Source organism: Moschus berezovskii, chromosome 3, assembly GCF_049115385.1.
Source record: "Moschus berezovskii isolate FMDL1 chromosome 3, NW_MosBer_1.0, whole genome shotgun sequence".
NCBI classification, from domain to species: domain Eukaryota; kingdom Metazoa; phylum Chordata; class Mammalia; order Artiodactyla; family Moschidae; genus Moschus; species Moschus berezovskii.
The window spans coordinates 106,705,883-106,733,847 of record NC_142462.1 but is presented as its reverse complement, the minus strand read 5'-3'; the positions used below and the strand labels follow the sequence as shown (position 1 = coordinate 106,733,847).

Below are 27,965 nucleotides of genomic sequence, written 5' to 3'. Positions count from 1 at the left end.
TTTCACTTTTCATTTTCACACATTGGAGAAGGCAATGGCAACCCACTCCAGTGTTCTTGCCTGGAGAATCCCAGGGACGGGGGAGCCTGGTGGGCTTCAGTCTGTGGGGTTACACAGAGTCGGACACGACTGAAGTGACTTAGCAGCAGCAGCAGCAAGTTTTGAGGCATCAGATAAACCACATAAATAAGTTAACAATGAAATAAGTAATGTTTAGATTGAAAGAGACATTGTACTTTTAATGCAAAGAGCATAGATAGGGATAAATGGGCGCCTTATGCTCAGACCTGGACTCATACAGGCCTTGTCTTCACGCAGAGAAGGATCTCCATGTGAACTTGGTGCAGCTGGTGAGAGTGAACCGAGATTAATGGGCTGTTGAAGTCCCGGTGGCTGGAGCTGCATCAGTAATAACTCTGTCAGATATTTGTGTTGCTTCTTGGAACTCTTCCTCCTGGGTAACTCCAGGGGTCGGTGTTACTTTCCTAGCTTCCAGATGAGGAAAGAGAGGCCCATTAAGGGGTTATATAGCTACTAGGTGACCAGTGCTTCTTCCTTTATTCTGGGCCAGCGTTTTGTAAGGTATAAAATCATATATGTCAAATTAGCTTACATATATTAGCTTTAGGCACATAAATTGTATTACATAGGTAACATAGTAGATGTGTTATAGGATAATATATGGTGATATATATAATATATACATAATATATTACAGCATACTATGTTAATATGGTATATTATATATTATGTATTAGTACATTATCTTACATATTGTGTAAACTTTAAGTTATATATCAGTACAAATAGCTTTAAGATTCCAAAACTTAATAAGCCTCATTGTACTTCCTCATGAGGAAGTGATAGATGTTGTGTGGGATAAGGAGTGTATTATTTAGCGCCAGAGAAAGCACTGGACGAGATAATGGGGTTACTGGTTGCTGTCCTGATGCTACCAGTAGCTGGATATCACTTAAAATCTCTTTTTTTCCCACCTGTGAATTGAGAGGATTGGAGTCAGTCTTAAGGAGTTCTTCCCGTGATGTAGCTCAGCTTTGCAGATGAGTTGAGGCAGCAGTCTCAGTGGCTGTCAGTTGATAGAGAAGCCGAGTCCGTTGGCGTTCTCCTTCCTGAGTTCTGCTTCTCTTCCGAGAAAGGAGTCATGGTTTCTCCTTCAAAGATCATGGCTTTTGAGCTGTCGACTTGCCCTTTGCTGTCTCACCTCCATTCTGCTTTGGGTCCTGAGATACAGGTAACTGTTCAGAGACAAACTGTTTTGTGTTCGTTGATGTTTCCCGAGGGCTCAGTTAGTGCTCAGCCTTGTTGGGTGACTCACACAGCGGAGCTCACGGTTTGTGGAAAGACAAATGCTTGCTCTCTCACTGGAACACCAGGCGTTTGTGCACGGTACCCGTGGCGGGCGCAGGAAGGGTCCTGTTGGGTAGGCAGAGTTGGAATGGAACGACTTTAGGATGTTTTGAGCTGAAGTTTGAAAGGCGGTTCTCTCCCGAGGTGTGAAGGCATTGTAGGCAAAAATAAAGGTAAAGAGATGGCAGCAGGTGGCCATTGTGGGTAGAGAACAGGTTATGAAGTGTTGAGGGAAAAGCCGTGGAAATTGCGGTTGGAGAATGAGGCCATAACCCAAAGAAGAGGAAGTCTTGAATGCCATGCAAAAAAATTTGGCCTTTCTCGTCAACAGAGGTAGCCGTTGAAGGACTTGAAGTGAGCATTACCGTAATCATTTGTATTTTAGGAGGGATATTGATGATGCCGTGAATTAGGGCAGGGGAAATAGGATGGGAGAAGGGACGACAAATTCATTAGCTGTTTAGGGGTTGAGGTCACGGCTAAGAGAATGGGGGAGAGAGAAGGGTCGAGAACTCCCGAGTTTTGATTTAGGAAGCTGGGTGGGGGTGGTGTCATGAATGAGATAAGGACAGCGACAGAATACAGGCAAATGTGAGGCCAGCCTGGGACGCGTGGGTTTGCGGTGCTTGTGGTCTGTCCCCGGAGAGGTGTCCATTAGGCAGCTTGATGTTTAGGTCTGCCTTTTGGGATACAGGTCTTGGACTGGAGAGAATGGGTTTAGAATTCATTAATTAATCAACAGCAGTTATTAGTAAAACATCAGGGGAGTGAATGAGAGTGCCATCAAGAGCACGTGGAGTGAGAAGAAATCAAGATGAAGAACAGAATGTGCAGCCCTCTAGCGTGTAAGGGTGGGCAGGGGAGGACTTCCCAGGAGGCTCAGTGGTAAGAACCCGCCTGCCGAGCAGGGGATGTGGGTTCCATCTCTGGGTCGCGAAGATTCTTCTGGAGAAGGAAGTGGCAACCCACTCCAGTATCCTTGCTTGGGAAGTGCCATGGATAGAGAAGCCTGGTGGGCTGCAGTCCATGGGGTCGCAAAGAATCAGACATGACTTAGGGACTAAACAACGACAACACAAGGGAGGGGGAAGCCTGCCAAAGAGGTAAGACTCAGCCAGAGTCCTAGGACCAGCAGGAAGGGGATGTTGGAAAAGTGGCGTGGGGGGTAGCGGATGGGTTTCTGGAAGATGGGAATGATGCTTAAAGGGAAATCATATAAATTAGGTGCTTTGTAAATATAAAAGATATTTATTTATATAAATATTTCGCTCAGTTGTGGCCAACTCTTTGCTGCCCCATAGACTGTAGCCCACTAGACCTCTTTGTCCATGGGATTCTCCAGGCGAGAATAGTAGAGTGGGTTACCATGCCTGCCTTCAGGGCATCTTCGCAACCCAGGGATCGAGCCCACTTCTCTTGTGTCTCCTACATTGGCAGGTGGATTCTTTACTACTGGTGCCACCTGGGAAGCCTGTATGAACATAGAAGGTTATTTATTTGATCAGTGGTGACTTTTGCCTGAACACTTTGTCCGCTGTATTGGGTTCCAAGTCAGTCAGTGCAGGGTTAAAGAAGGAGAAAGTGGAAGAAGGTCCCTCAGGATGTAGGCGTGGCAGTGGGGTGGGGGGTGCTGTTTCTCCTCGTTACTTGACCTGTAAACCTTTTTGATGATTTCTGCTTCACCCTCGTCTAGTCACACACTGAGTCTGGCAGTGAAGGGGATGTCTGAGTGTGACCTTGATTCTCAGACTTCCTGGATTTGAATCCTGGCTTCATTACTGACAACCTGTAAGACCCAGCACAAGTTATTTAATCTGGCTCTGCTTCAGTCTCCTCACCTATACAATGGGCAAAATAAAAATATCTCATAGGATTGTGAAGGATTAAATGAGTCAAATACTTAGTTTAACATCAGTGCCTGGCACCTAATAAGCACTCGGTGAATGTTAGCTTTTTTTTTTGAACAACTTTATTGTGGTGTAATTTGCATGTAATAAAATTCACCTATTTTCTAGTAAATTTCTAATAAATTTACAGAATTGTGCAACCATCACTACTTTCCAGTTTTAGAACATTTTCATCACCCCAATAAAATCTCTCATGCCCATTTCCAGTTAATCTCCATTCTCATTCCAGCCTTAGGCAACCACTTGCCAGAGATATTTTCCATCTGTATAGAGTTCCCTTTTCTGAGCATTTCAGGTAAATGGAGTTATACAGTACGTGACCTTTTGTGCCTGATTTCTTTAATTGTTTTTTAGGTCTGTCCTTATAGTAGCTTATTTCAGAACGTCACTTCTTTTTATTGATGAATTCTAGTCCATTGTATGGACGTATAATGTTTTGTTTATCCATTCACCAGAAGATGGATATTGTTTCCATTTTGCTGTTATGAACAGTGCTGCTCTGCACATTCCTGTGCAAGTCTTTGTGTGGACATATGCTTAATAGCTTCTTAATTGGTCCTTTAGCCTCCTTCAGGGGTCCTCCTGCTTCTGTTCTCATCCCCCTCCAATCTGTTCTTCACAATGTAGCTAGAGTGATCTTTCTAAAATGTAAGTCTGATTGTGTCATTACCCTGCTTAAAATCATTCAGTAGTGCCTAGCTGCCCTCAGGATCAAGTTCAACCCCTGACTTGAAGGATTTATTTACTAAGAGTCTTCAAAATCCAGAATCTTATTTCCGTCTCCACCTTCTGTTTCACTGAGCCCCCTCCTCAACTTCCTGCTTCAGCCATGCTTTTCTTCATCCATATTGTTTCATTTATTTAACCATTCACTAATTAACTAGGCTTATTGAGGCTCTGGGGTATAATACTGGACAGGACAGCCAAATCCATGCTTTCCTGGAGCTTTGTTTCTAGTGAGCAAGACAAGCAATAAACAGGAACGTATCAGGTAGTGATAAGTGCTGTAAAACAAGTGAAAGTCCCTCTGTCCTGTCTAACTCTTTGCGACCCCATGAACTATACAGTCCATGGAATTCTCCGGACCAGAATACTGGAGTGGGTAGCCTTTCCCTTCTCCAGGGCATCTTCCCAACCCATGGATCGAACCCAGGTCTCCCGCATTGCAGGCAGATTCTTTATTAGCTGAGCCACAAGGGAAGCCTGATAAGAAAATAATAAAAGGATGATATGATACCTAGGGGTTAGAGGCGCTGATGACTCAGAGCTCATGGTCTGAGTGATCCTCGTTGCCACTGTCCTGTTGCCAACTGCCTGTTTGATATTTCCACTTGCTGTTAAGCCCTGTTGCTTAATGGTAGCTTCATGTGGTACCCTCTTTCTTTCTAATTTTTAAAATATTTATTTTTGGCTGCGCCGGGTCTTTGTTGGTGCACACAGGCTTTCTCTCGTAGCAGTTCTCAGACTTCTCATTGTGGTGGCTTCTCTTGTAGATGAGCATGGGCTTCATTAGCTGTGGCTTCAGGGCTCTAGAGCACGGGCTTAGTAGTTGTTACTAGTTGTGGCACACGGGCTTAGTTGCCCTGTTGCTTGTGGAATCTTCCCAGACCAGGGATTGAACCCGTGTCCCCTGCATTGGCAGGTGGATTCTTAACCACTGGACTACCAGGGAAATCCTAATACTTTCTTCTTATAGTACTCTTATCCTACTCCTTCTGTTCCTAAGTACTATTCACCCTTCTTAACCTCCTGCCCAGCCGCACTCCCAAAGCCTGGCTAGATGCCCTGCCCGTCTTGCCCATTGTGCTGTCTGTCCTTCCATTACCGGCCAACTGACTTAAGTGACATGCTTAACATTATATTTAAATGCATGGTGGTCATCTGTTTTCTTCTCTTTAAGCAACTTGATTGTTAGAATCAACTGTTCAGTTCAGTCGCTCAGTCGTGTCCGACTCTTTGCGACCCCATGAATCGCAGCATGCCAGGCCTCCCTGTCCATCACCAACTCCTGGAGTTCACTCAAACTCACGTCCATCGAGTCGGTGATGCCATACAGCCATCTCATTCTCGGTCGTCCCCTTCTATTCCTGCCCCCAATCCCTCCCAGCATCAGAGTCTTTTCCAGTGAGTCAACTCTTCGCATGAGGTGGCCAAAGTATTGGAGTTTCAGCTTCAGCATCAGTCCTTCCAATGAACACCCAGGATTGATCTCCTTTAGAATGGACTGGTTGGATCTCCTTGCTGTCCAAGGGACTCTCAAGAGTCTTCTCCAACACCACAGTTCAAAAGCATCAATTCTTTGGCGATCAGCTTTCTTCACAGTCCAACTCTCACATCCATACATGACCACGGGAAAAACCATAACCTTGACTAGACAGACCTTAGTTGGCAAAGTAATGTCTCTGCTTTTTAATATGCTGTCTAGGTTGGTCATGGCTTTCCTTCCAAGCAGTAAGCGTTTTTTAATTTCCTGGCTGCAGTCAGCATCTGCAGTGATTTTTGGAGCCCCCAAAAATAAAGTCTGACACTGTTTCTGCTGTTGCCCCATCTATTTGCCATTTGCTGTTGCCCCATCTATTTGCCATGAAGTGATGGGACCAGATGCCATGATCTTGTTTTCTGAATGTTGAGCTTCAAGCCAACTTTTTCACTCTCCTCTTTCACTTTCATCAAGAGGCTCTTTAGTTCCTCTTCACTTTCTGCCATAAGGGTGGTGTTATCTGCATATCTGAGGTTATTGATATTTCTCCTGGCAATCTTGATTCCAGCTTGTGCTTCTTCCAGCCCAGCTTTCCTCATGATGTACTCTGCATATAAGTTAAATAAGCAGGGTGACAATATACAGCCTTGACGTACTCCTTTTCCTATTTGGAACCAGTCTGCTGTTCCATGTCCAGTTCTAACTGTTGCTTCCTGACCTGCATACAGGTTTCTTAGAATACCTGCAGTCTAGCCTAGTTCCTGGCACAGAGTTGGTGCATAAAGAAATCTACTGAAGGAGGGATTGTTTGTGGTTAGCCTTGAACGGAGGGAGGGAAACCATTTCATTTGGGACTGGAGGGAAGGAAGGCGCTAAGGCCTGCTGCAAGTGTAAATTAATTTGGAGGATGAGGGAGGAAAGTTGGAGGAGTTCTGATGGCTTACATTTTCTCAGAGATTACAATTTAGTGCACAGTATAGAATGAGGGAAAGAGTTATTTATAATAAGCAATGACTGATGCATTAGAAGAAATAAAGAAGTAGTGCTGTGGGGGTGCATCTTGAAATCTTAAAACTCTTCTTGGTTTTAGTTTCACAGCGATCAGATTTAGTCTAATTTCTTCAGGCCATTCATTACACATATAGCCATGGATGACTGGCCTTCTTGGATGCTATTGTACTGTTTTCTTTCTTGTTCTCTTATAATTGATTTTATTTTGATGTTGCTCTTTTCAGCTTTCGGAAAATGTGATTGATCGTATGAAGGAAACCTCTCCATCTGGCCCGAAGTCTCAGCGGTATTCTGGTACGTATGGTGCCTCAGGTATTTCAGAGTTTGAATTTCTGAGTTCGTAGTAGAAAAACTGTAAGCGGTGAAAGTTCACTCAATAGTCAAGTTCTCCCGCACTTCTGTCTTTTCTTACTTGGATGGTTTTTACAGGAGAATCATCTTCCTTTGGTATTCATGGGGAACTGGTTCTGGGACCCTCTTGAATACCGTAGTCCATGGATGCTCAAGTCCCTTATATAAGACGGGTAGTATTTGCCTATAATCGATGTACATCCTCCCATATATTGATCGTTTAAATCTTGTCTAGATTATTTATGATACCTGCTGCTGCTGCTAAGTCACTTCAGTCGTGTCCGACTCTGTGTGACCCCATAGACGGAAGCCCACCAGGCTCCCCCGTCCCTGGGATTCTCCAGGCAAGAACACTGGAGTGGGTTGCCATTTCCTTCTCCAATGTGTGAAAGTGGAAAGTGAAAAGTGAAAGTGAAATCGCTCAGTCGTGTCCGACCCATAGCGACCCCACGGATTGCAGCCTACCTAATACACTGTAAATGCCATATAAATAATTGCCTGCATAACAAATTCAAGTTTTGGGTTTTTTGAGTTTTCCGGAATTGTTTTGTTTCTCTTTTCCCTGTCAGTCTGTGGTTGGTGGAATCTGTGGATGCAGAACTTGCAGTTATGGAAGGCAAACTGTGTTAGCAGTTAGTACCGGGGTTTCTTTTAAAATGCTTTGACGTAAGGTAGAATGAATCTACTTTCAAACAGTCCTTGGAAATTTTTTTTTTCTATTCCAGCTCCTGAATCCTCTGTTAGGCTTTGGAAGGTTATTTCCTAGCTTTTTGTGTAAAATGAATGACATATAAGGGGTATTAGAGGTTTGGGAGTAAATATTTATTAAAAAAAAATTGAACTTAGAAAATACTGATTTATTGTTTCCAGATGGTGAAGTATGTCTAATGATTTTACTTTTTAATGGATTTCTTCAAGTTTATAAAGCAATTTATTCCTTCAGAGTCTTAATTACTGATGAAAATATGTTAAATGAAATCCATAGAGGATTATTGTCTCATTTTATCTGTGGATCCTGGAGGATAAGAGATTGTTTTTCTTTCCTCTCTCCTACCCCCATCCATTGATTCATCCACCTAATACTTACTGAGCACCTGCTATGTGTCTGGCACTGTTCTTGTTGCTGCCAAATTTGATGGATGGACATGCTGTGTTTTGGTGAAATGACAGTGAGAAAGTAGTTGAGATGATTCATTGTGAACTAAATGAGAATTTTCATTATTTATTGAGAGGAGTATTGGGTGGTGAATCCATTCTCAAGACTGAAGCACCTGGAGAACGACAAGCTCCTGGCCAGACGGCTCACTTGGCAGCCTTTGTGACCCTCTTGCTGCTGTTGCTGCTGAGTTGCTTCAGTCGTGTCCGACTCTGTGTGACCCCATAGACGGCAGCCCATCAGGCTCCCCCGTCCCCAGGATTCTCCAGGCAAGAACACTGGAGTGGGTTGCCATTTCCTGCTCCAATGCATGAAAGTGAAAAGGGAAAGTGAAGTCGCTCAGTCGTGTCCGACTCTTTGCGACCCCATGGACTGTAGCCCACCAGGCTCCTCCGTCCATGGGATTTTCCAGGCAAGAGTACTGGAGTGGGGTGCCATTGCCTTCTCCATTGTGACCCTCTTACTAATCATTAAATTGATAACCACAAGTTGAACTTCTGATGTGTTTAGAGCAGAAAATGCCAAGACGAATAAGAAATAGTTCTTGTCCTTTTAAAACTTCTTGTTTGGTAGAAGCATTAATAAGTGTTCATGGTTCATGAAGGTTAAATAGTAAGTGGCTACTCCGTGTACCAGAAACCCTTTCTTTGACTTCTGGGCCACACTCTTGGTTTTCCTTCTACCTTACTTGGATTCTCCAAAAGTTGGCTTAAAACTCAACATTCAGAAAACTAAGATCATGGCATCTGGTCCCATCACTTCATGGCAAATAGATGGGGAAACAGTGACAGAATTAATTTTGGGGGGCTCCAAGATCACTGCAGATGGTGACTGCAGCCATGAAATGATAAGATGCTTGCTCCTTGGGAGGAAAGTTATGACTAACCTAGACAGCATATTAAAAAGCAGAGACATTACTTTGCCAACAAAAGTTCGTCTAGTCTAAGGTATGGTTTTTCCAGTAGTCATGTATGGATGTGAGAGTTGGACTATAAAAAAAAGCTGTGCACTGGAGAATTGATGCTTTTGAACTGTGGTGTTGCAGAAGACTCTTGAGAGTCCCTTGGACTGCAAGGAGATCCAACCAGTCCATCCTATAGGAAATCAGTCCTGAATATTCATTGGAAGGACTGATGCTGAAGCTGAAACTCTAATACTTTGGCTACCTGATGTGAAGAACTGACTCATTGGAAAAGACCCTGATGCTGGGCAAGATTGAAGGGGAAGACAGAGGATGAGATGGTTGGATGGCATCACCCACTCCATGGACGTGAGTTTGAGTAAATTCCGGGGGTTGGTCAGAGAAGGCAATGGCACCCCACTGCAGTACTCTTGCCTGGAAAATCCCATGGATGGAGGAGCCTGGTGGGCTGCAGTCCACAGGATCGCTAAGAGTCAGACATGACAGAGCGACTTCACTTTCATTTTTCACTTTCATGCATTGGAGGAGGAAATGGCAACCCACTGCAGTGTTTTTGCCTGGAGAATCCCAGGGATGGGGGAGCCTGGTGGGCTGCCATCTGTGGGGTCACACAGAGTTGGACACGACTGAAGTGACGCAGCAGCAGCAGCAGCCGGGGGTTGGTGATGGACAGGGAGGCCTGGCGTGCTGCAGTCCGTGGGGTCACAAAGAGTCTGACACGAACAACTGAGCGACTGAGCTGAACTACTTACATTCTCAGTTTGGTCTTTGCCGATTTCCACTAATGTCATCAAATTGCATACCTTTTGAATCATTACATACTTGCCTCTCAAAACTCTGTCTCTGGCCCTGACCTCTCCCTGAAACTGCCGTCTCGGATAACTGCCTTCTTCAGATTGCCGCTTAGATTTCTTCAACTTAACACATTCAAAGCAAACCTTTCTGTTCTTCAGCGTTGCTTCTCCTCTTTATCTTTCCCAGTAAAGGGCACTGGGATTCACCCTTGTTTCCTCTTTTTTCTTTTTGATTCTTGTATTAGACCATTAGCAGATCTTATCAGCTCCATCTCCAGAATAGGTTTGGAGATGGTCTTCGCACATCCATCTTCACTGCTGCATCTCCAGTCGAAATAACCACCATCTCTTAGCTTGTCTTTCGATGAAGCCTCTTAGCTGGCTCCCCATTTCCACTGTTGTCCTCCGTCTGTGCTCTGCTGTGCACAGGGGTCCTCAGCAACCTTTCAGAAAGTACATCAGCTCATGTCACATCCCAGTGGTGAATTGCCACATACTTACAATATAATTTGAATTGCTTTATTGACTTCTGAGGAACACCATGACTGATCCCTTTCTGCTTTTCCAAAATCATCTTTTGATATATGGGGGTTTTTAAAAATTGGAATTTGATCTAAAATATGCTTTGTTCTCGGTTGATTTCTTTTTTACCTACTGTGTTAAGGAGATAGGATGGTGATATGCACTAATGATGAAATAGTGAAAGAGAACATTTAAGTAATGTTTATTATGTGCCAGGTACTCTGTTAAATCCTTTACGTCTGTCTTATGTAATCTGTATAACCCTATGAAGAAGGTACTATATTAAGTCATTTTACGTGGTAGGAATTTGAGACTTGCAGTGATTAATTAGCTTGCCCAAAGTCACACAGCTGGCGAGCAGTGGAGGTAATAGTGACTTCAAGTCTGTTTGATCCAGAGCAAATACTATAAGGCGCTGTTTTATTGTCATTTGAATGAAGCCTTGCTTCGTATGTAAAAAGGACATGAGAGAAGCTAGGGAAAGAGGTGCTTTTTAGTGATGTTCTGCTCGAGTTTGAGAAAGCATTTTCTTTTTCTAACGGATTGTCGGTTTTTCCAGCTTTTCCCTATGTTAGCTCTCGTTCACAGTGAGTTGAAGGAGAAGGAAGTGTTTTCCTTCTTGGCTTGATTTCTTAAACTGGTGCTTTGAGAGAACAGGTGAAGGTGGAAGGACTTCCGGTCCGTGCTCACGGTGTGGCCTTGTGGAGCATCACACTGACTTTGTGATGATTTCTGGCTGTGCTGTTTCTCTGTTTGATGTGACCGATGAACTTGTTGGTCCGTGCCCAGCCTAGGCACTGAAAGCTCTTTGAATGCTACCTTGTGTTTTGTTGGGTTAGAACTACACTGTCTCAGTTCAGTTCAGTTCAGTTCAGTCGCTCAGTCGTGTCCGACTCTCCGCGACCCCATGAATCACAGCACGCCAGGCCTCCCTGGCCATCACCAACTCCCGGAGTACACTCAAACTCATGTCCACAGAGTCGGTGATGCCATCCAGCCATCTCATTCTCTGTCGTCCCCTTCTCCTCCTGCCCCCAACCTTTCCCAGCATCAGAGTCTTTTCCAGTGACTCGTCGCATGAGGTGGCCAAAGTATTGGAGTTTCAGCTTTAGCATCAGTCCCTCCAATGAACATCCAGGATTGATCTCCTTTAGAATGGACTGGTTGGATCTCCTTGCAGTATAAGGGACTCTCAAGAGTCTTCTCCAACACCACAGTTCAAAAGCATCGATTCTTCGGTGATCAGCTTTCTTCACAGTCCAACTCTCACATCCATACATGACCACGGGAAAAACCATTGCCTTGACTAGACGGACCTTGGTTGGCAAAGTAATGTCTCTGCTTTTTAATATACTATCAAGGTTGGTCATAACTTTCCTTCCAAGGAGCAAGCATCTTTTAATTTCATGGCTGCAATCAGCATCCGCAGTGATTTTGGAGCCCCAAAATATAAAGTCTGACACTGTTTCCACTGTCTTTCCATCTATTTCCCATGAAGTGATGGGACCAGATGCCATGATCTTTGTTTTCTGAATGTTGAGCTTCAAGCCAACCTTTTCACTCTCTTCTTTCACTTTCATCAAGAGGCTTTTGAGTTCCTCTTCACTTTCTGCCATAAGGGTAGTGTCATCTGCATATCTGAGGTTATTGATATTTCTCCCAGCAATCTTGATTCCAGCTTGTGCTTCTTCCAGCCCAGCGTTCCTCATGATGTACTCTGCATATAAGTTAAATAAGCAAGGTGACAGTATACAACCTTGACGTACACCTTTTCCTATTTGGAACCAGTCTGTTGTTCCATGTCCAGTTCTGACTGTTGCTTCCTGACCTGCATACAGGTTTCTCAAGAGGCAGGTCAGGTGGTCTGGGATTCCCATCTCTTTCAGAATGTTCCACAGTTTATTGTGATCCACACAGTCAAAGGCTTTGGCATAGTCAATGAAGCAGAAATAGATGTTTTTCTGGAACTCTCTTGCTTTCTCCATGATCCAGCGGATGTTGGCAATTTGATCTCTGGTGCCTCTGCCTTTTTTAAAACCTGCTTGAACATCTGGGAGTTCACGGTTTACATACTGCTGAAGCCTGGCTTGGAGAATTTTGAGCATGACTTTACTAGCGTGTGAGATGAGTGCAATTGTGCGGTAGTTTGAGCATTCTTTGGCATTGCCTTTCTTTGGGACTGGAATGAAGACTGACCTCTTCCAGTCCTGTGGCCACTGCTGAGTTTTCCATATCTGCTGGCATATCTGCTGAGTTTTCCATATCTGCTGGAATGCAAAAGTAGGAAGTCAAGAAACACCTGGAGTAACAGGCAAATTTGGCCTTGGAGCACGGAATGAAGCAGGGCAAAGGCTAATAGAGTTTTGCCAAGAGAATGCACTGGTCATAGCAAACACCCTCTTCCAACAACACAAGAGAAGACTCTACACATGGACATCACCAGATGGTCAACACCGAAATCAGATTGATTATATTCTTTGCAACCAAAGATGGAGAAGCTGTATACAGTTAGCAAAAACAAGACCAGGAGCTGACTGTGGCTCAGATCATGAACTCCTTATTGCCAAATTCAGACTTAAATTGAAGAAAGTAGGGAAAACCACTAGACCATTCAGATATGACCTCAATCAAATCCCTTATGATTATACAGTGGAAGTGAGAAATAGATTTAAGGGACTAGATCTGATAGATAGAGTGCCTGATGAACTCTGGACGGAGGTTCGTGACATTGTACAGGAGACAGGGACCAAGACCATCCCCATGGAAAAGAAATGCAAAAAAGCAAAATGGCTGTCTGAGGAGGCCTTACAAATAGCTGTGAAAAGAAGAGAGGCGAAAAGCAAAGGAGAAAAGGAAAGATATAAGCATCTGAATGCAGAGTTCCAAAGAATAGTTAGGAGAGATAAGAAAGCCTTCCTCAGTGATCAATGCAAAGAAATAGAGGAAAACAACAGAATGGGAAAAACAAGAGACCTCTTCAAGAAAATTAGAGATTCCAAGGGAACATTTCATGCAAAGATGGGCTCGATAAAGGACAGAAATGGTATGGACCTAACAGAAGCAGAAGATATTAAGAAGAGGTGGCAAGAATACACAGAAGAACTGTACAAAAAAGATCTTCACGACCAAGATAGTCACGATAACGTGATCACGATAACACTGTCTCAGTGGTAGCCATTTGTCACATGTGGCTGTTCATATTTAAATTAAAACCAATTAAAATGAAGTAAAATAAAGATTTCATCTCTTCGGGTGCTCAGTAACTGCCTGTGGCTAGTGGTGCCATGTTGGACAGTGCAGGCATAGGACATTTTTGTCACTGCAGAAAGTTCTCTTGCACAGCTTTAGAATTTTTGCGCTTCATTAGATGATTTTAATGATGCGGTGACTGAGATAGTGGAGCTAGATGGCTCTTTGTGTTTGTGAATCTAGTTTCCTTCATTTTCTACATCCCAGCTTCCCCAGGACTGCAGGTAAACGGATGCTTTAGGAAATATTTCAGGGAATACTGCCTTCACCTCAGTCTTTAGCACAGCTTCCTAACCTGTGTGTTATGAGTGAATTGGAGGAACTGATTTCTTAGACTCAGAGAGGTTGGTGAACACGTGTGTACCCTCATATTGCCATATAAGCACTTGGTTTTTCTGTCTGCACCTTGATGTGAAAAAAGCTCAGCAAGGCTAATAGTGCCAACTCTTTGAGACTATTTCCCTTACCTATGCCAACCTAACCCAAGAAAAGAACTAAGATTTGACATACTGTTTTAAAAAGATACTGCCCTTAGGTTCAGGATGCAATTAGACTATGATTGTGCAAATTAGCAGATTTATTCTTCTTAAAATTTAAAGAATATGTTTATAAAAGTAAGTAGCCTCAAACTTTATATTCTTTCTCATTTGGAGTTTTAGTTCATACCCAGTAATAGATTTCTTAAGACTTATAATTTAGATGTGTTATGAAATAATTTTTCAAGTCTACAAAAATAATATTGATAAAAATGTCACCTGCTTTTTCTGCATTTTTCAGTGTCAAGTAAATTATATATTAAATGTGAGTTGAATTTTTAATGTTTGTTAAAATGCTTTCTTCCTTGCAGGACTATTAATTTATACCAGCCCTCTAGGCTATTCATATGTGTGAATATAGGACAGAGTTGATGGTCTGAAAACGCTAGGATTTCTGTGTATAGGAACTAAATTTTGTTGTATATATAGTTTTGAGAATACAATTTATGCTGTTAAGAAAGTGATTTCCTCTAAAGACTTTACTGAAACTATTTTTTTGCCCAACCCTGAACTGGATCAATGACTCGTTGCAGTAAGTATTTGCATGTAAAGCTGTGCAGGCAAAATAATATACTGTGTGACACACAGCAGATTGTAATGCCACTTTAATAAATGAACGTGCTCTAAAGAACTTAACTGTGTCCTTGCTGCCTCAAATTCTCTGCTGTGTTATGTGCTATCTCAACTACATTGGCTGTTTTTCATACCAGGGGACATTATTTTTTTCAGACTGATGTAAAGGGATTGTTGTTGTTGTTCAGTCTCTGAGTCAGTCCGACTTAAAGGGTTCCTTTTTCGTGAACATCTTGCATTTTTTGGTTTTAAAGATCAGTGTTGGATATTGATTTTTTTTTCCTTTCCTCCTTGATCCTTTAGTTTTTCTGGCTTATAGGGAGGTCAGACCTCTCATGTTTGATCCCACCTAATACTGAGGAAACTCTGTCCCCAAGTCAGTATGAAAAAAACAGGCAGGAATGATACTAGGAGGCTCTTTGTTGGTTTCCTAAGCTGCTAGCAACCAGATGAAAAGGATGAATCTGGGCAAAAAGACAAAGGAACTCACTTTTATTATTATCCTCACTGTGCAAGGTTCTCTGTACCTTTCTTGTCATTGGGAAGGATAAGATTTGCTTATTTGCTTTAAGTGTATAACTGAGATCACTAAGTATTTGGCAGCTATAACAAATCGCAGGAAACCAATTTAAGCAGGAAATAGCACAGCCCAAACGAAACAGCCAATTTAGGCAAACAGATTTGTCTATACGTTCTATTTATTTTTCTCCCAGCATCTGGCCCTCCTAGTTCTTTTTAAACAGCTCTTTAAGGCCCATTTAGACCTAGTATTGTTGGGGGAGTTCACAATAACAAGCTGAACTTATTCCTATGACTCGAGCTACAAGAACTGAAGGGGGTTGTGGTGTCTTGGTCTCCAGCTTTTAGTATGTGACAGTTTGTTGATGCCAGTGCCTTGACACTGCTCTGTTTTGTTGTTGTTTTTTTTTTAATGTGTCCAGTAACACTTCATAAAAGGAAGAAATGTATACACTATTGATATAAAGCTATGATTTAAATAAAATTCTTTAGTCAGTATATTCTGCTCTTAAATCCATAACCATCTGCATTTAATGGATGGTTGAACTTCATCAGTCAACAGGTATTAGCAGGGAGATGATCCTTGACTTTGAGGAACTATTAGTTTCGTCAAATCATGTTTAACATTATAGTGTAATGAATAAGTACTAATGTGGTACCCTTCACCTGCTCAGTTAAGATTTTGGAGTAGGTGAATGAATATGTCAGTGCGATAGAATAGATAAAAGGTCTAGGAAGTGCTTTAGGACTTCAGAGAAAGAAGATCAAGAGCTTGGGCGGCAGACCATCCAGGGAAGTGGACTTGAGCCAGACCCTGAGGATGAGAGGGGTCGGGGTATTGGTGCTGAAGATGTTCCCGGCAGAATCAGTGCAGATCAAGAGTTCAGACCAGATAAGAGGTTCCAGTGGGGGTTCTCATGGGTAGGAAGGTTGGGGGGAACTTAAGAAGCTTAATCTTATCCTATAGGGTTTAGTGGCTACTGAGCTGCTTCATTTAATTTTAAGATGCAAGTTTAGAAAATTGCACTAGTTGCTACTTTTCAAGTATAATCAGTCATTAATAACATTTTTATGCCTAAAAATGCAGTGCTGATTTTCTCCTTGATATTTTTATATTCAACAAAGAAATCTAAATGGTAAGAACGTGTTTTCCACCGTAGCACTAAATGAACCCAATTTCATTTTCTTGAAAAAATAAGCAGCCTTATAAGCATTTTTATTTGTCCTTAGCTGACCTTATAGCAAAAAAGAAAAAAAAAAAAAAGAATGTTCAGCTCCTTGAGGCTGTGGAAGGTAAAAGAGAAACTTTGTGAGCTGGGAACGTGAAATGGTACAAGTGGGAAATGTAGAGCGTGAGTTGGAAATTGAAGACAGGCAAGATAGCAGCCGTGTGGTCGAGGTGGAAGTGATGAAGGCAGAGGAGGGTTTGGGTGGAGTTGGTGCCTGAGGCCACGTGGCTGTCTCGTGGCAGCCTCACACTTCTGTCCTGTCTCCCCTGGTCCAGGGCGTTTCCCCCTGTGCCACTGGATTCATCCCTGTTTGTGTTGTATGTGTTTTAAGAAACCAGCACAAATATGAGCACTCTATTTTGAAATTGAGACGTGAGCATTGTTATTGTTCAGTTGCTCAGTCGTGCCCGACTCTGTGACCCCCATGGACTGCAGCATGCCAGGCTTCCCTGTCCTTCACTGTCTCCTGAAGTTTGCCCAAACTCATGTCAGTTGAGTCGGTGATGCCGTCCAACCTTCTTGTCCTCTGTCGTCCCCTTCTCTTCCTGCTCTCAGTCTTTTCCAATGAGTTGGCTTTTCACATCAGGTGGACCAAGTATTGAAGCTTCAGCTTCAGCATCAGTCCTTCCAATGAATATTCAAGGTTGATTTCTTCTAGGATTGACTGGTTTGATCTCTTTGCGTCCAAAGGGTTCTCAAGAGTCTTCTCCAAGATGTGAGCATAGAAAACTTTAAAAAAGGTAAACAGATCATTGACAGTATAATGTATATTCCATGGTATTTTGGGGTGGTTGAAAGGGGAGTTGCACAGAAAAGCAAAAGCTGTAGCAGAAGAAGAAAGAAATTTTAGAGAGAAGCTTAGTAAGTCTTGATATATCAGTGAGTCACACCTTCCAGTGGTTTTTCTGTGACTTGGAACTTCTGCCCTTTGATTTCTTAGTTAACAGACAGACCATTGACTGCTTTTTATTAAATCCTCAGAGGCCCCTGCCATACTTCTACTATAGCATAATTTACTTTGCACTAGTAAAGTAAGCCATCCAAATGGCTTGAAATCGAGTGGGCCAGAAATTCCCTATCTGTTCCCGCAGGGCTAGAAATAAGCAGCCCTTCTGTTAACGTGTGTTGCATGCTACAGATTAGAGATGTAGTTATGACGTGCAGTCACAGAACTCAGGAGCTGAAGAGATGTAACTTTAGTGACCTAGGGAAAAAGAGAAACTGTTTTGAAGAACATCTTTTGTTTTCTGCAATGGGTTTTGGACACTAAAAGAATAGTGTATTGCACTTTCTGATAGAACAATTGTTGTTATTGGGTATAAGAGTCAAGTGAATCATTAGTATCACTCATAATAGTAAGTAATAATCATAAACTGCAAAGAGAAAACAACTGTAAACTGCTTTAAAATCATACCTCAGGGTTTGTGAAAGAAAATATCAGACCTTGGTTGTATAAGCAGCTTGAAGGAGTTTTAAAGTATAGGGCATATAATATGTCAAATCACTATTTTTAATTTAATTTTAATATGCCAGGGGTAAAATAAACACTAGGTTAATAGTATTTTTGCCTTTCTTGGAGTTTGATAGACTTTGAGGGTGTCATTTAGATGGCTCAGATTTCTTCAGACAAATTGCCCGAGAGAATTTGAAATTCATACTGCAAGTAGAGGTGTTCAGAATTAGTTCACAACCCTTCGATGTGTCAACCGAATTAGCAGACTGTTGTTGATGACAGTGTTTTTCCTCATAAAACATTTTAGAAAAGTAAAGTCTGACCACGCATTTCATTTCTTCCTTTTCCCCTTTCTTGTCTCCCTGGTTCATTCAGAATTGCTGACCAGTGCTCTGTATTAGGCCAGGTCTGTGCTAGCAGGGAACAGTAAGTGCTTTTATGTCCTCTTTTTAGACCAGATCTGCCCCTAGAGCTACTTGACACTTTGGGTTGACAGCTGTCACTGTACTTGAGTGTTTCTTGAAAAGTGTTGGGAACCCATGAGAATCACTATGGTAAGGCTCTTCAGACTTTTTCACGGAATTGCTGTGGGATGCTTAAAACAATATTCTGGTTGTGCGTGTCCTGGTTCCCTTGACTGAGTGGTTAATCGAAATACGAGTTTTAATTAGCCAGCGTCAAATGATTGGAGTTTGAAATTACAGGGTGGTAATAATAACTGTCTCCTTACTTAAAGGCCTGATGTGGTTAGAACATCTTGCAGATTGTATCATTGGTAGCTGGATAGCTGCTGAAAGCCCCCTGGGCATCGACATTGTTGGTGGGACTTAACTTATTTACCTTTATTTTTTTGCTGGTTCACCCCCATTGATGCTCTTGTCCTGCAGGGGACACCACAAGCCTTGCTCTGCCTGTGGTGAGTAGCAGTAGAACCTTGCTCTGCATTTTCTTTTCCCGCTTTCAGGTCTTAGGGTTTCTCCCACCCTGGTATCCTTGCCTTAGTCTGACCACCAGTCCCTCTTCTCCTCCCGCGTTCTAACCATCTCTTTCTTGGGGTCCCGGCTTTCAGTCCCACATTCCCCAGTCTGTTCCCACTGCAGCCCTAAGAATCTTCCCGAAGTATGGGACCAATCATGTCATTCCTTTGTTTAAAACTGTAGAAACTCCCCCTTCCTCTTAGGTGACGTCTAGGTCTCTCTTACGTAGCCAACAAGATTCTGCACAGCCCTTCTCCACTTTGACGTCCTGCATCGTCTCCCAGACCAGCCCGTGTCTCCGTCTAGCCATAGGGCAGTTGTTGAGTCCTTGGACTTATCCTTTTTGGTCTTTCTCAGTGTTGTCTTTCTGTCTCACTGCTGTTCCTTCAGCTGTCTACCCTAGCCCACCCTGTCTCCGCCCTGTCTTTTATCTGCTGACTCTTCCTCGTTGTTCAGGTCCCTGCCTAGAAATCACTTGCTTCGGAATTTTTTCTGACTCCAGGTCTGGCTTCCTGTGGGGTCGCCCAGCATCCTGGGTGTCCTGTTCTGTCGCAGCCCGTAGTGCGTGGTGCTGTGACTGCGATCCGTTCACCTCTCTCCCTCGGACCCACAGCGCTCATTTGTCCTCTTGGGACCTCCTTTTATGATACTTTTTTTCTGCACGCTGACTTATTTGGTGTTGATCTCTCCTTGCTAAGGTGAAAAGCAGTTACAGGCCAGTCTTTGCTGTAGGTAAACATTGACGTTTTGAGGAAGTCAGAGAGTTGAGGGGCTTTCTTTTCCTTCACGAGCTTGTCTTCACCATCTCTTCTTCCATTTGGGTGCATCTCCATTATCAACTATCCCCTTTTTTCTTCTGAAAGGATGAACTCTCTGCCCTCATTCACTTCCTCAAGGCCCTGGGACAAGCTCTTTGACACCTGGGGTTTTGGTGTCTGGAAATTCAGGCATGTTGAGGATTAGTTTGGCTTCTGGTTGAGGATTGGTCTTTCCTTGTGGCTCAGGTGGTAAAGAATCTGCAGGAGACCTGCATTCAATTCCTGAGTTGGAAAGATCCCCTGGAGAAGGAAATGGCAACCCACTCCAGTATTCTTGCCTGGGAAATCCCATTGACAGAGGACCCTGGTGGGCTACAGTCTGCGGGATTGCAGAGTCCAACTGGACTGAGCAACTAATGCTTCTTTGAGGATTGAAAGGAAGACCCGCTGCTTGGATCCCATTAGGCCAGCAGAGGAGGACCAGGGATCTGGCTCCTCTCTATGTCCAAGCACATAAATAGTTAAGCCCTAAGGACCAAAGGAAATGGCAACCCACTCCAGTATTCTTGCCTGGAGAATCCCAGCGATGGGGGAGCCTGGTGGGCTGCCGTCTATGGGGTTGCACAGAGTCGGACACGACTGAAGCGACTTAGCAGCAGTAGTAGCAGCAAGGACCAAAGAAAAGCTAAGAATGTCTTAGCTCATATGGACATTTACCTGGTGCATCCCGTTTTCTCCTTATTACCCTGTGCTACAGTGACGATAATTCATATAACTTTTATCAGATTTGCTTTACATTAAATCCTTCAGATGTAATTAGGTCTGCTGTTGACATAATGGTCATCTCATGACTTTAAAAATAAGATAAAATATTGATTGCTGTCTGTCATTTTTGAGGATGAACCAGAGGAATGATATGAAAATCAATTGCTATAATCAGGATAGATTGTTTTAAATAAAAATTATTAAAGCAATATTTGAGATTGACAGTTTTACCCAAAACATTTTTATTGTTCCACTAATGCAACCAGCTCAGTTATTGGTTCTGAATATTGTCCTATAATGATTCAAAGAAATTAATTTAACAAAATATAATTATTTTGACAAAACACCTCTAACAGACCTCAATTAATTTTCTTTCTTATAACTTGCACTTTTAGCAAGAAGAGATGACTTTGACTCTTGTGTACCACATGCACTCCTGTAGACATATAAGGCCAGTTAAATTTGTTCTCTGGTACGGCACAACTTTTGTTTAATTTTATGGATCAAAATAGATAACAGGACATAGTGTATTTTTAAATAACATGTTGATTTCTTTGGGAATTTTATGAGATTGAGCTCATAGACTACTTTGGTGACATCTTTATACAACTTTTCTAAAAAGGTTGCTTTCATATTCTTTTTCAGAAGTCTTTTAGAGTAATTATTACAGATTATGGGATGTTGTAACCCTCTTTCCATGATTATTCTTTGAACTTTGACATATCTTATTGGTTTTTTAATGAAAAAACTAAGAAAAACATGGATTGTATAATTAAGAAATAATATTTTATCAGGCTTGATAAACATACAAATGATAAATTACTTCCTCTAGTTCTTTTTTTCTTGTCCTGTTAAACATACCTCTGCTGACTTGACCATTGTTTCATAACTCAGGTTCATCTTTTCGCAGAAATGATATTTGCAAAAACGGCAAAGTGAAGCTTTAAAAAACAGTAAGTTTTTAAGTTGCTATTTTTTTTTTCCTTATCGTTGTTTATCGGACTTTGATCTGAAACTTTTAAAGGTCATGTTATGTTTTGATTGAGAACTGCCTTCTCTTCCGCCAGGTAAAATGCTTTGCTTTGAACAGTGCTGAGTCAGTCCTGGGTGTTCATTGGAAGGACTGATGCTAAAGCTGAAGCTCCAATACTTTGCCACCTCATGCGAAGAGTTGACTCACTGGAAAAGACTCTGATGCTGGGAGGGATTGGGGGCAGGAGGAGAAGGGGACGACAGAGAAGGAGATGGCTGTATGGCATCACCGACTTGATGGACATGAGTTTGAGTGAACTCCGGGAGTTGGTGATGGACAGGGAGGCCTGGTGTGCTGTGATTCATGGGGTCACAAAGAGTCGGACACGACTGAGCGACTGAACTGAGGCCTCTGTAGTACTCAGGCCTGCAGTGTTTCTTCTGATGTACCTCAGGAGGTATGATTCCTACTGGACCAGCCAGACCCTGGATGGAGGCTGCAAAGGGTGACTGAAGTCACCACCTTTGCTTAGCTTGGCTGGCAGTGATGTCATGTGACTGTGTGCTTTCAGTAATGGGGCTCCAAAGGAGATGAACCCCAGTTTCTTCATGTAGGAAATGGAAAGGCTGTAGCTGAATTACCTCTGAATAGAAGTATATGCACACACACACTCACACATACAGTGTGTGTTTAGTGTTTGAAGAGCTTTTGGCACTTAATAGGTGTGTCATCTTGTGTTAAGTTATTTCAGATTCCTGCAGGATAAGCTAGAGAGACTAATTTCATATGGTTGTCATGGAGACTAAATGAGATAATGTACCAGTGCTGAAATATATTAGCAGATAATCAATAAATGTCTCCTTCTTTTTCTCATACCTTAACAAAGCATCCAGGGCTCTCACTTCACTGCCCGCTTTCACGCACTGCCAACCTTTCTGTCTACTTCTGTGCCCTTATTCCAGCAAACAGTTAGTGCTGGCTGTGTGCCTCTCACCTTTCTCAGTGCTAAGACTCAGAGATGAACAGAACAGAGCCATGCAGATGAGTTGTAATAGAGATGCACTTCTATCATAAAGAATGGCTTAAGGACTAACTATCTGGGGAGGTCCTGGTAGGCTTCATGGAAGAGGTGATGATATTTGAGCTGAAGGATGAGTAGGAGTTCACCAATCAGACATGATGGGATTGATGGTGGGGGATGATGGAAAGGAGGAAGGCCATTTCTTGGGAGAAAAAATGGTGAGTGGAGTAGTTAGGATCATAAAGGGCTTAGTGATTTCTAGGAATTATAACTAGTTATGTTTATTTGGAATGCAGGTACCGAGTGGGAGATCAGAGTACGAGGAGTAAATATAGATGGATAGATGGAGTAACAGAGCTAAGGGCTGTGGGTTTGCTTCTGTACAAAGTGCCTCCATCCCTGTCATACTTGATTTAACTATTTGTGTGTGTGTATGATCAACTCAAAGGTTGCCTTATCAGAACTTTTCTTGATCTCATTTATGCTGCCTTCCTCTAAACTCACATGGCAGTCAATATTTTCTACGTTAAAAAAAAAAGTTGTTTATAGCTATGTTAGCACCTTTATTTTGCCGTAAGCTTTGTGAGGGCAGAATTCATACTGAAAATCTGCCAGGTCTCATTGTGATCCCTGTAGTGTCTGTCTCACCTGTAGAAAGTGTTCAAGAAACACCTGAAGATGGAATGAGCGAGTGGAAGGAGCCATGAGCATCAGCATCCCAGCTTCTTCAAAACACTTTTGACCTCGAGACACTGTGTTCGGTGAAGAAAGCTGTTCTCAAAAGACCATGTAGTGTCTGATCCTGTTTCTATGAAGTGTCCAGTATAAGCAGATCTATGGAGGCAGAAAGTATTGGGTTAGTGGTTGCCTAGGGATAAGGGTGTTGGAGGTGCGGTTGGGGAATACAGATGACTGCTTCTGGTGGCTCATCTCTGCAAGTCTATTAAGGCGCACTGAGCTGTACACCCTATATGGGTGAATTCTATGGTATGTAAGTTTTCTTTGAATAATGCTGTTAAAAGGCACTTGAAATCTTGTCACGTTTGTAAGAAGCATCTTTGAATGCATGTTTTCTCTGTTCCTGTGTTTGCAGCGTTCACTTAGGGATGTGCGTGATGATATTTATTATTCTGTTTTAAAATTTTGACTTGGCTCAGTAGAACGGAGGAGAAGAGCTTTGGGAATTCGTACCCCTTTCAGAGACACTGGGGAGTGCGAGCCGGGACCTCTGCTGAGCCTGTGCTGGGTGACCTCCTTCTCTGGCCAGAGGAGCACGGCAGTCACTCAGTCTAGCATCGGCAGAGTGGCGTTGTTGGATGTGTTTGAACAGTGCATTTTTATTTTTCAAGTTTTTGAAGAAGTCTGTCTTTAGGGAATTACGCACCGCGTTGTCTTAATAACAAGAAACACAGCATTTGCTGAAGAAGAAGAGATGGTGCTGTTTTTCTGTTGCCTTTGGAGTAAGAGAAGGAGATACAGTTAGTTTTTCACCCTGTTGATCTTGTTTTTCTCACTAACAGGTACTTCATTTTAAAAAGCTGTTTCATACTAAAGCATTTATGAAGCTATGCATATTAATATAACATGTTCCCTTAGAGAAATTGGGTAATGTGGTTTTCTTTTTTCTCCCACAGTGTAGGAACTAGTAGTTTCTGTGTTGATGAAACAGCAGGGAGCACCTATTTCTGGTGTGCCTATTCATGCAAAATTTAGCCCTCTTGAAAATGAACAAAGATCATAACCAGAAGGTGTTCATCATGCAATCTATCCACAAGAAATCATGAATGAAATCATCATCAAATAACTTAAATAAAACAGTTATTTCCTGACACTATATCACCAAGTATAATTTAGGACTTTTGCCATTATTATGTGTGCCTGTTTCTTTTTCATATGATTGCCAACTATCTTTAAAATGGGGTGCTTCAGATTACTGTTTTGGGGAGGCTGATCTGATCTACTTGACCTTGATTTCACTTGAGTAGTGGCCGTGGGTGGTTCTTCATCATAGATGTGATTGTTACTCGGGTTTCTTCAGCGCCTCTATGAAGCAAAAGCACTGCATTTGATGTCTCTTCACTTAGCTTTGCAACTAGCAGAATGTTACCAGGTGCTTCAGCCTGAGGCTGGATCGTACTTCTTAAATGGGAGGGCTTAGTAGGACTGAGAGAGCAGAGTCAGGATTTGGTGGGAGATTTTCATTAGGCCCCCTGCCTCTCCTGTGTGTCACCCAAGAGGTAGCTCAGACACCTACCTGTTTAGTAAATGCCCAGGGCTGTGGTTTGGTGGAAGGAGCAAGGATGTTGATAGATCTCCAAGACCTGATGTGGCTGAGCACAGGTCTCAGCTCTGCTCCTTACTGTGTATGTCACTTGAGGGCAGTGTGTTGAACCTCAGCTTTCCTCAGTTCTTGGTAATGCCCAAGAGTGATAGGGCTTTATGTACTACAGCCATTGCTCTTTCTTGGGCCATTTCCGATTATTGAACAAAGAAACTTAAAATGCATTTTCCCGAAGAAAGAATAAGTGCAGCTGAAAATAATGTTTTTATAAATAATTCTTCAGGCTTGCAATGGATTCTTGGGTTAACTTGGAAACCCAAATACCATTTCACTTTTAATGATGAATTGACAATGAGCTTTGCCACCACAAAGTTGTTGGCACCTTCCCATAGCTCGCAATCAGGATTTCTTTATGCCTCATGAATGGGTTGAAATGGCTCACTTTCGTTTCCAATATTTGGGTTCATATATTGCTTCCCTTGTAGCTCAGTCAGTAAAGAATCTGCCTGCGGTGCAGGAGACCCGGGTTCAATCCCTGGGTTGGGAAGATCCCCTGGAGAGGGAAATGGCAACCCACTCCAGTATCCTTGCCTGGAAAATCTCATGGATAGAGGAGCCTGGTGGGCTGCAGTCCATGAGGTCACAAAGAGTTGGGCACGACTGAGCGACTAACAGCTTTGTTCCCTCTGCTGTTCTGTCCATGGCTGGTGTGGCCGGACAGTGAAGTGAAGGGGTTGTCACAAATGTACTTTTGTAATAGCCTATATAATTTTGGTTGGCTTTTGTTTATTTGATTTTTCAGGTTGATAGTGGTGGCTTTTTTTTTCTTCTCTATTTCAGAGTAATTACTGTTGCATTTCTCCCCATTAAACTCTTACGTAGGAGGGGAATTTAGCACAGGTACACAGCACGAATTTCATGCTGTGTCAGGCCATTTTTCAGGGAGGGTCAGAGCCTGCAAATGTCTGTCGTTGTCGAGTCAGGTAGAGGCAGTGTGGTACAGGAGGGGAGCTCACGCTTTGGGACCCATCAGTCCTGAATCACCACGGGCCGGTCACAGCGATTTCTTCGTCTGTACGATTGGGCACTGATTGTTGTTCAGTCGCTAAGTCGTTTCCGACTCTTTGTGACCCCATGGACTGCAGCTTGCCAGGGTTCGCTGTCCTTCACTATCCCCTGGAGTTTGCTAAGACTCATGTCCATTGAGTCGATGATGCTGTCTAACCATCCCATCCTCTGCCTCCTCCTCCTGCTTTTGCCTTCAATCTTTCCCTGCATCAGGGTCTTTTCCAGTGAGTTGGGTCTTTTCCAGTGAGTTGGCTCTTTGCATGAGGTTGGCCAAAGTGTTGGAGCTTTGGCTTCAGCATCAGTCCTTCCAGTGAATATTCAGGGTTGATTTCCTTTAGGATTGAGTACTAATTACCAGAGGAGTAACCTGAAGCTTAGAGCATTGCTTAATAAATAGAGACTGTTTAAATTCATGTGTTATTGGCTTGCTGGCTGGAAATAACTTCTATCTCAGCCTTAATGGCAACTAGCCATTTTACCTTGTACAGGTTTATTTCTCTGAGCCTTAATGTTCTTATTTGTCAAATGGTGGGATGGACTCTTATCTCCTTTATTCCTTGGATAGCTTATGAGCTTTTTTGATAAGAACCATTTTCATTCATCTTTGTATACCAGCACTATTACGTGGGCAAAACATTTTGTGATTAATGATTGAGTTTGATATTTTCCCACTCGAGTCATAGTTATATAGTTATATGTAATTACAGTTACAGTCTTATTGGTGTATGCCTATGAATATTTATAAGTGGAAATTATTTCATTTTTTGAAGTTTGTCTGCAAACAATCTGAAATATACTTTTATCTCTAGAAGTATATAACATATATAGATATATATGTGTGTATATTTAGTTCTGGTGTACGAAAACTTAAAATTAGGTAAAAATGCGTGAACATGAATAGTGTATAAGGATATGCATTCTTAAAGGTCTCTTGCTTTAAAATAGTTTATTTCAGTTCAGTTCAGTTGCTCAGTTGTGTCCGACCCTTTGCGACCCCATGAACCGCAGCACGCCAGGCCTCCCTGTCCATCACCAACTCCTGGAGTCCACCCAAACCCATGTCCATCGAGTCGGTGATGCCATCCAACCATCTCATCCTCTGTCATCCCCTTCTCCTCATGCCCTCAATCTTTCCCAACACCAGGGTCTTTTCCAATGAGTCAGTTCTTCACATCAGGTGGCCAAAATATTGGCGTTTCAGCATCAGTCCTTCCAATGAACACCCAGGACTGATCTCCTTTAGGATGAACTGGTTGGATCTCCTTGCAGTCCAAGGGACTCTCAAAAGTCTTCTCCAACACCACAGTTCAGAAGCATCAATTCTTCAGTGCTCAGCTTTAATCACAGTCCAACTCTCACATCCATACATGACCACTGGAAAAACCATAGCCTTGACTAGACAGACCTTTGCTGGCAAAGTAATGTCTCTGCTTTTTAATATGCTGTCTAGGTTGGTCATAACTTCCTTCAAAGGAATAAGCATCTTTTAATTTCCTGGCTGCAATCAGCATCTGCAGTGATTTTGGAGCCCAGAAAAATAAAGTCTTCCACTGTTTCCCCATCCATTTGCTATGAAGTGATGGAATCGGATGCTCTGATCTTAAGTTTTCTGAATGTTGAGCTTTAAGCCAACTTTTTCACTCTCCTCTTTCACTTTCATCAAGAGGCTCTTTAGGTCTTCACTTTCTGCCATAAGGGTGTTGTCATGTGCATATCTGAGGTTATTGATATTTCTCCCAGCAATCTTGATTCCAGCTTGTGCTTCCTCCAGCCCAGCGTTTCTCATGATGTACTCTGCATATAAGTTAAATAAACAGGGTGACAGTACACATCCTTGACGTACTCCTCTTCCTATTTGGAACCAGTCTGTTGTTCTATGTCCAGTTCTAACTGTTACTTCCTGACCTGCATACGGGTTTCTCAAGAGGCAGGTCAGGTGGTTTCGTATTCCCATCTCTTGAAGAATTTTCCACAGTTTGTTGTGATCCACACAGTCAAAGGCTTTGGCATAGTCAATGAAGCAGAAATAGATGTTTTTCTGGAACGCTCTTGCTTTTTCGATGATGCAGCAGATGCTGGCAATTTGATCTCTGGTTCCTCTGCTTTTTCTAAAACCAGCTTGAACATCTGGGAGTTCACGGTTCACATATTGCTGAAGCCTGGCTTGGAGAATTTTGAGCATGACTTTACTAGTGTGTGAGATGAGTGCAGTTGTGTGGTAGTTTGAGCATTGTTTGGCATTTACTTTTCTTTGGGATTGGAATGAAAACTGACCTTGTCAAGTCCTGTGGACACTGCTGAGTTTTCCATGTTTCATTATTTTGATATGATA

The 27,965-nt window shown here is 42.6% G+C and overlaps 1 protein-coding gene across 1 annotated transcript in view; it reads left to right on the top strand.

Moving 5' to 3' along the window:
• Positions 1–27,965, top strand: part of CHCHD3 (coiled-coil-helix-coiled-coil-helix domain containing 3) — a 293,424-nt gene that overhangs the window by 6,897 nt on the left and 258,562 nt on the right. Inside the window, exon 2 of the mRNA XM_055421290.2 lies at positions 6,711–6,780. Coding sequence (XP_055277265.1) covers positions 6,711–6,780 — 70 coding nt within the window. The remainder of the gene's footprint in view (positions 1–6,710; positions 6,781–27,965) is intronic.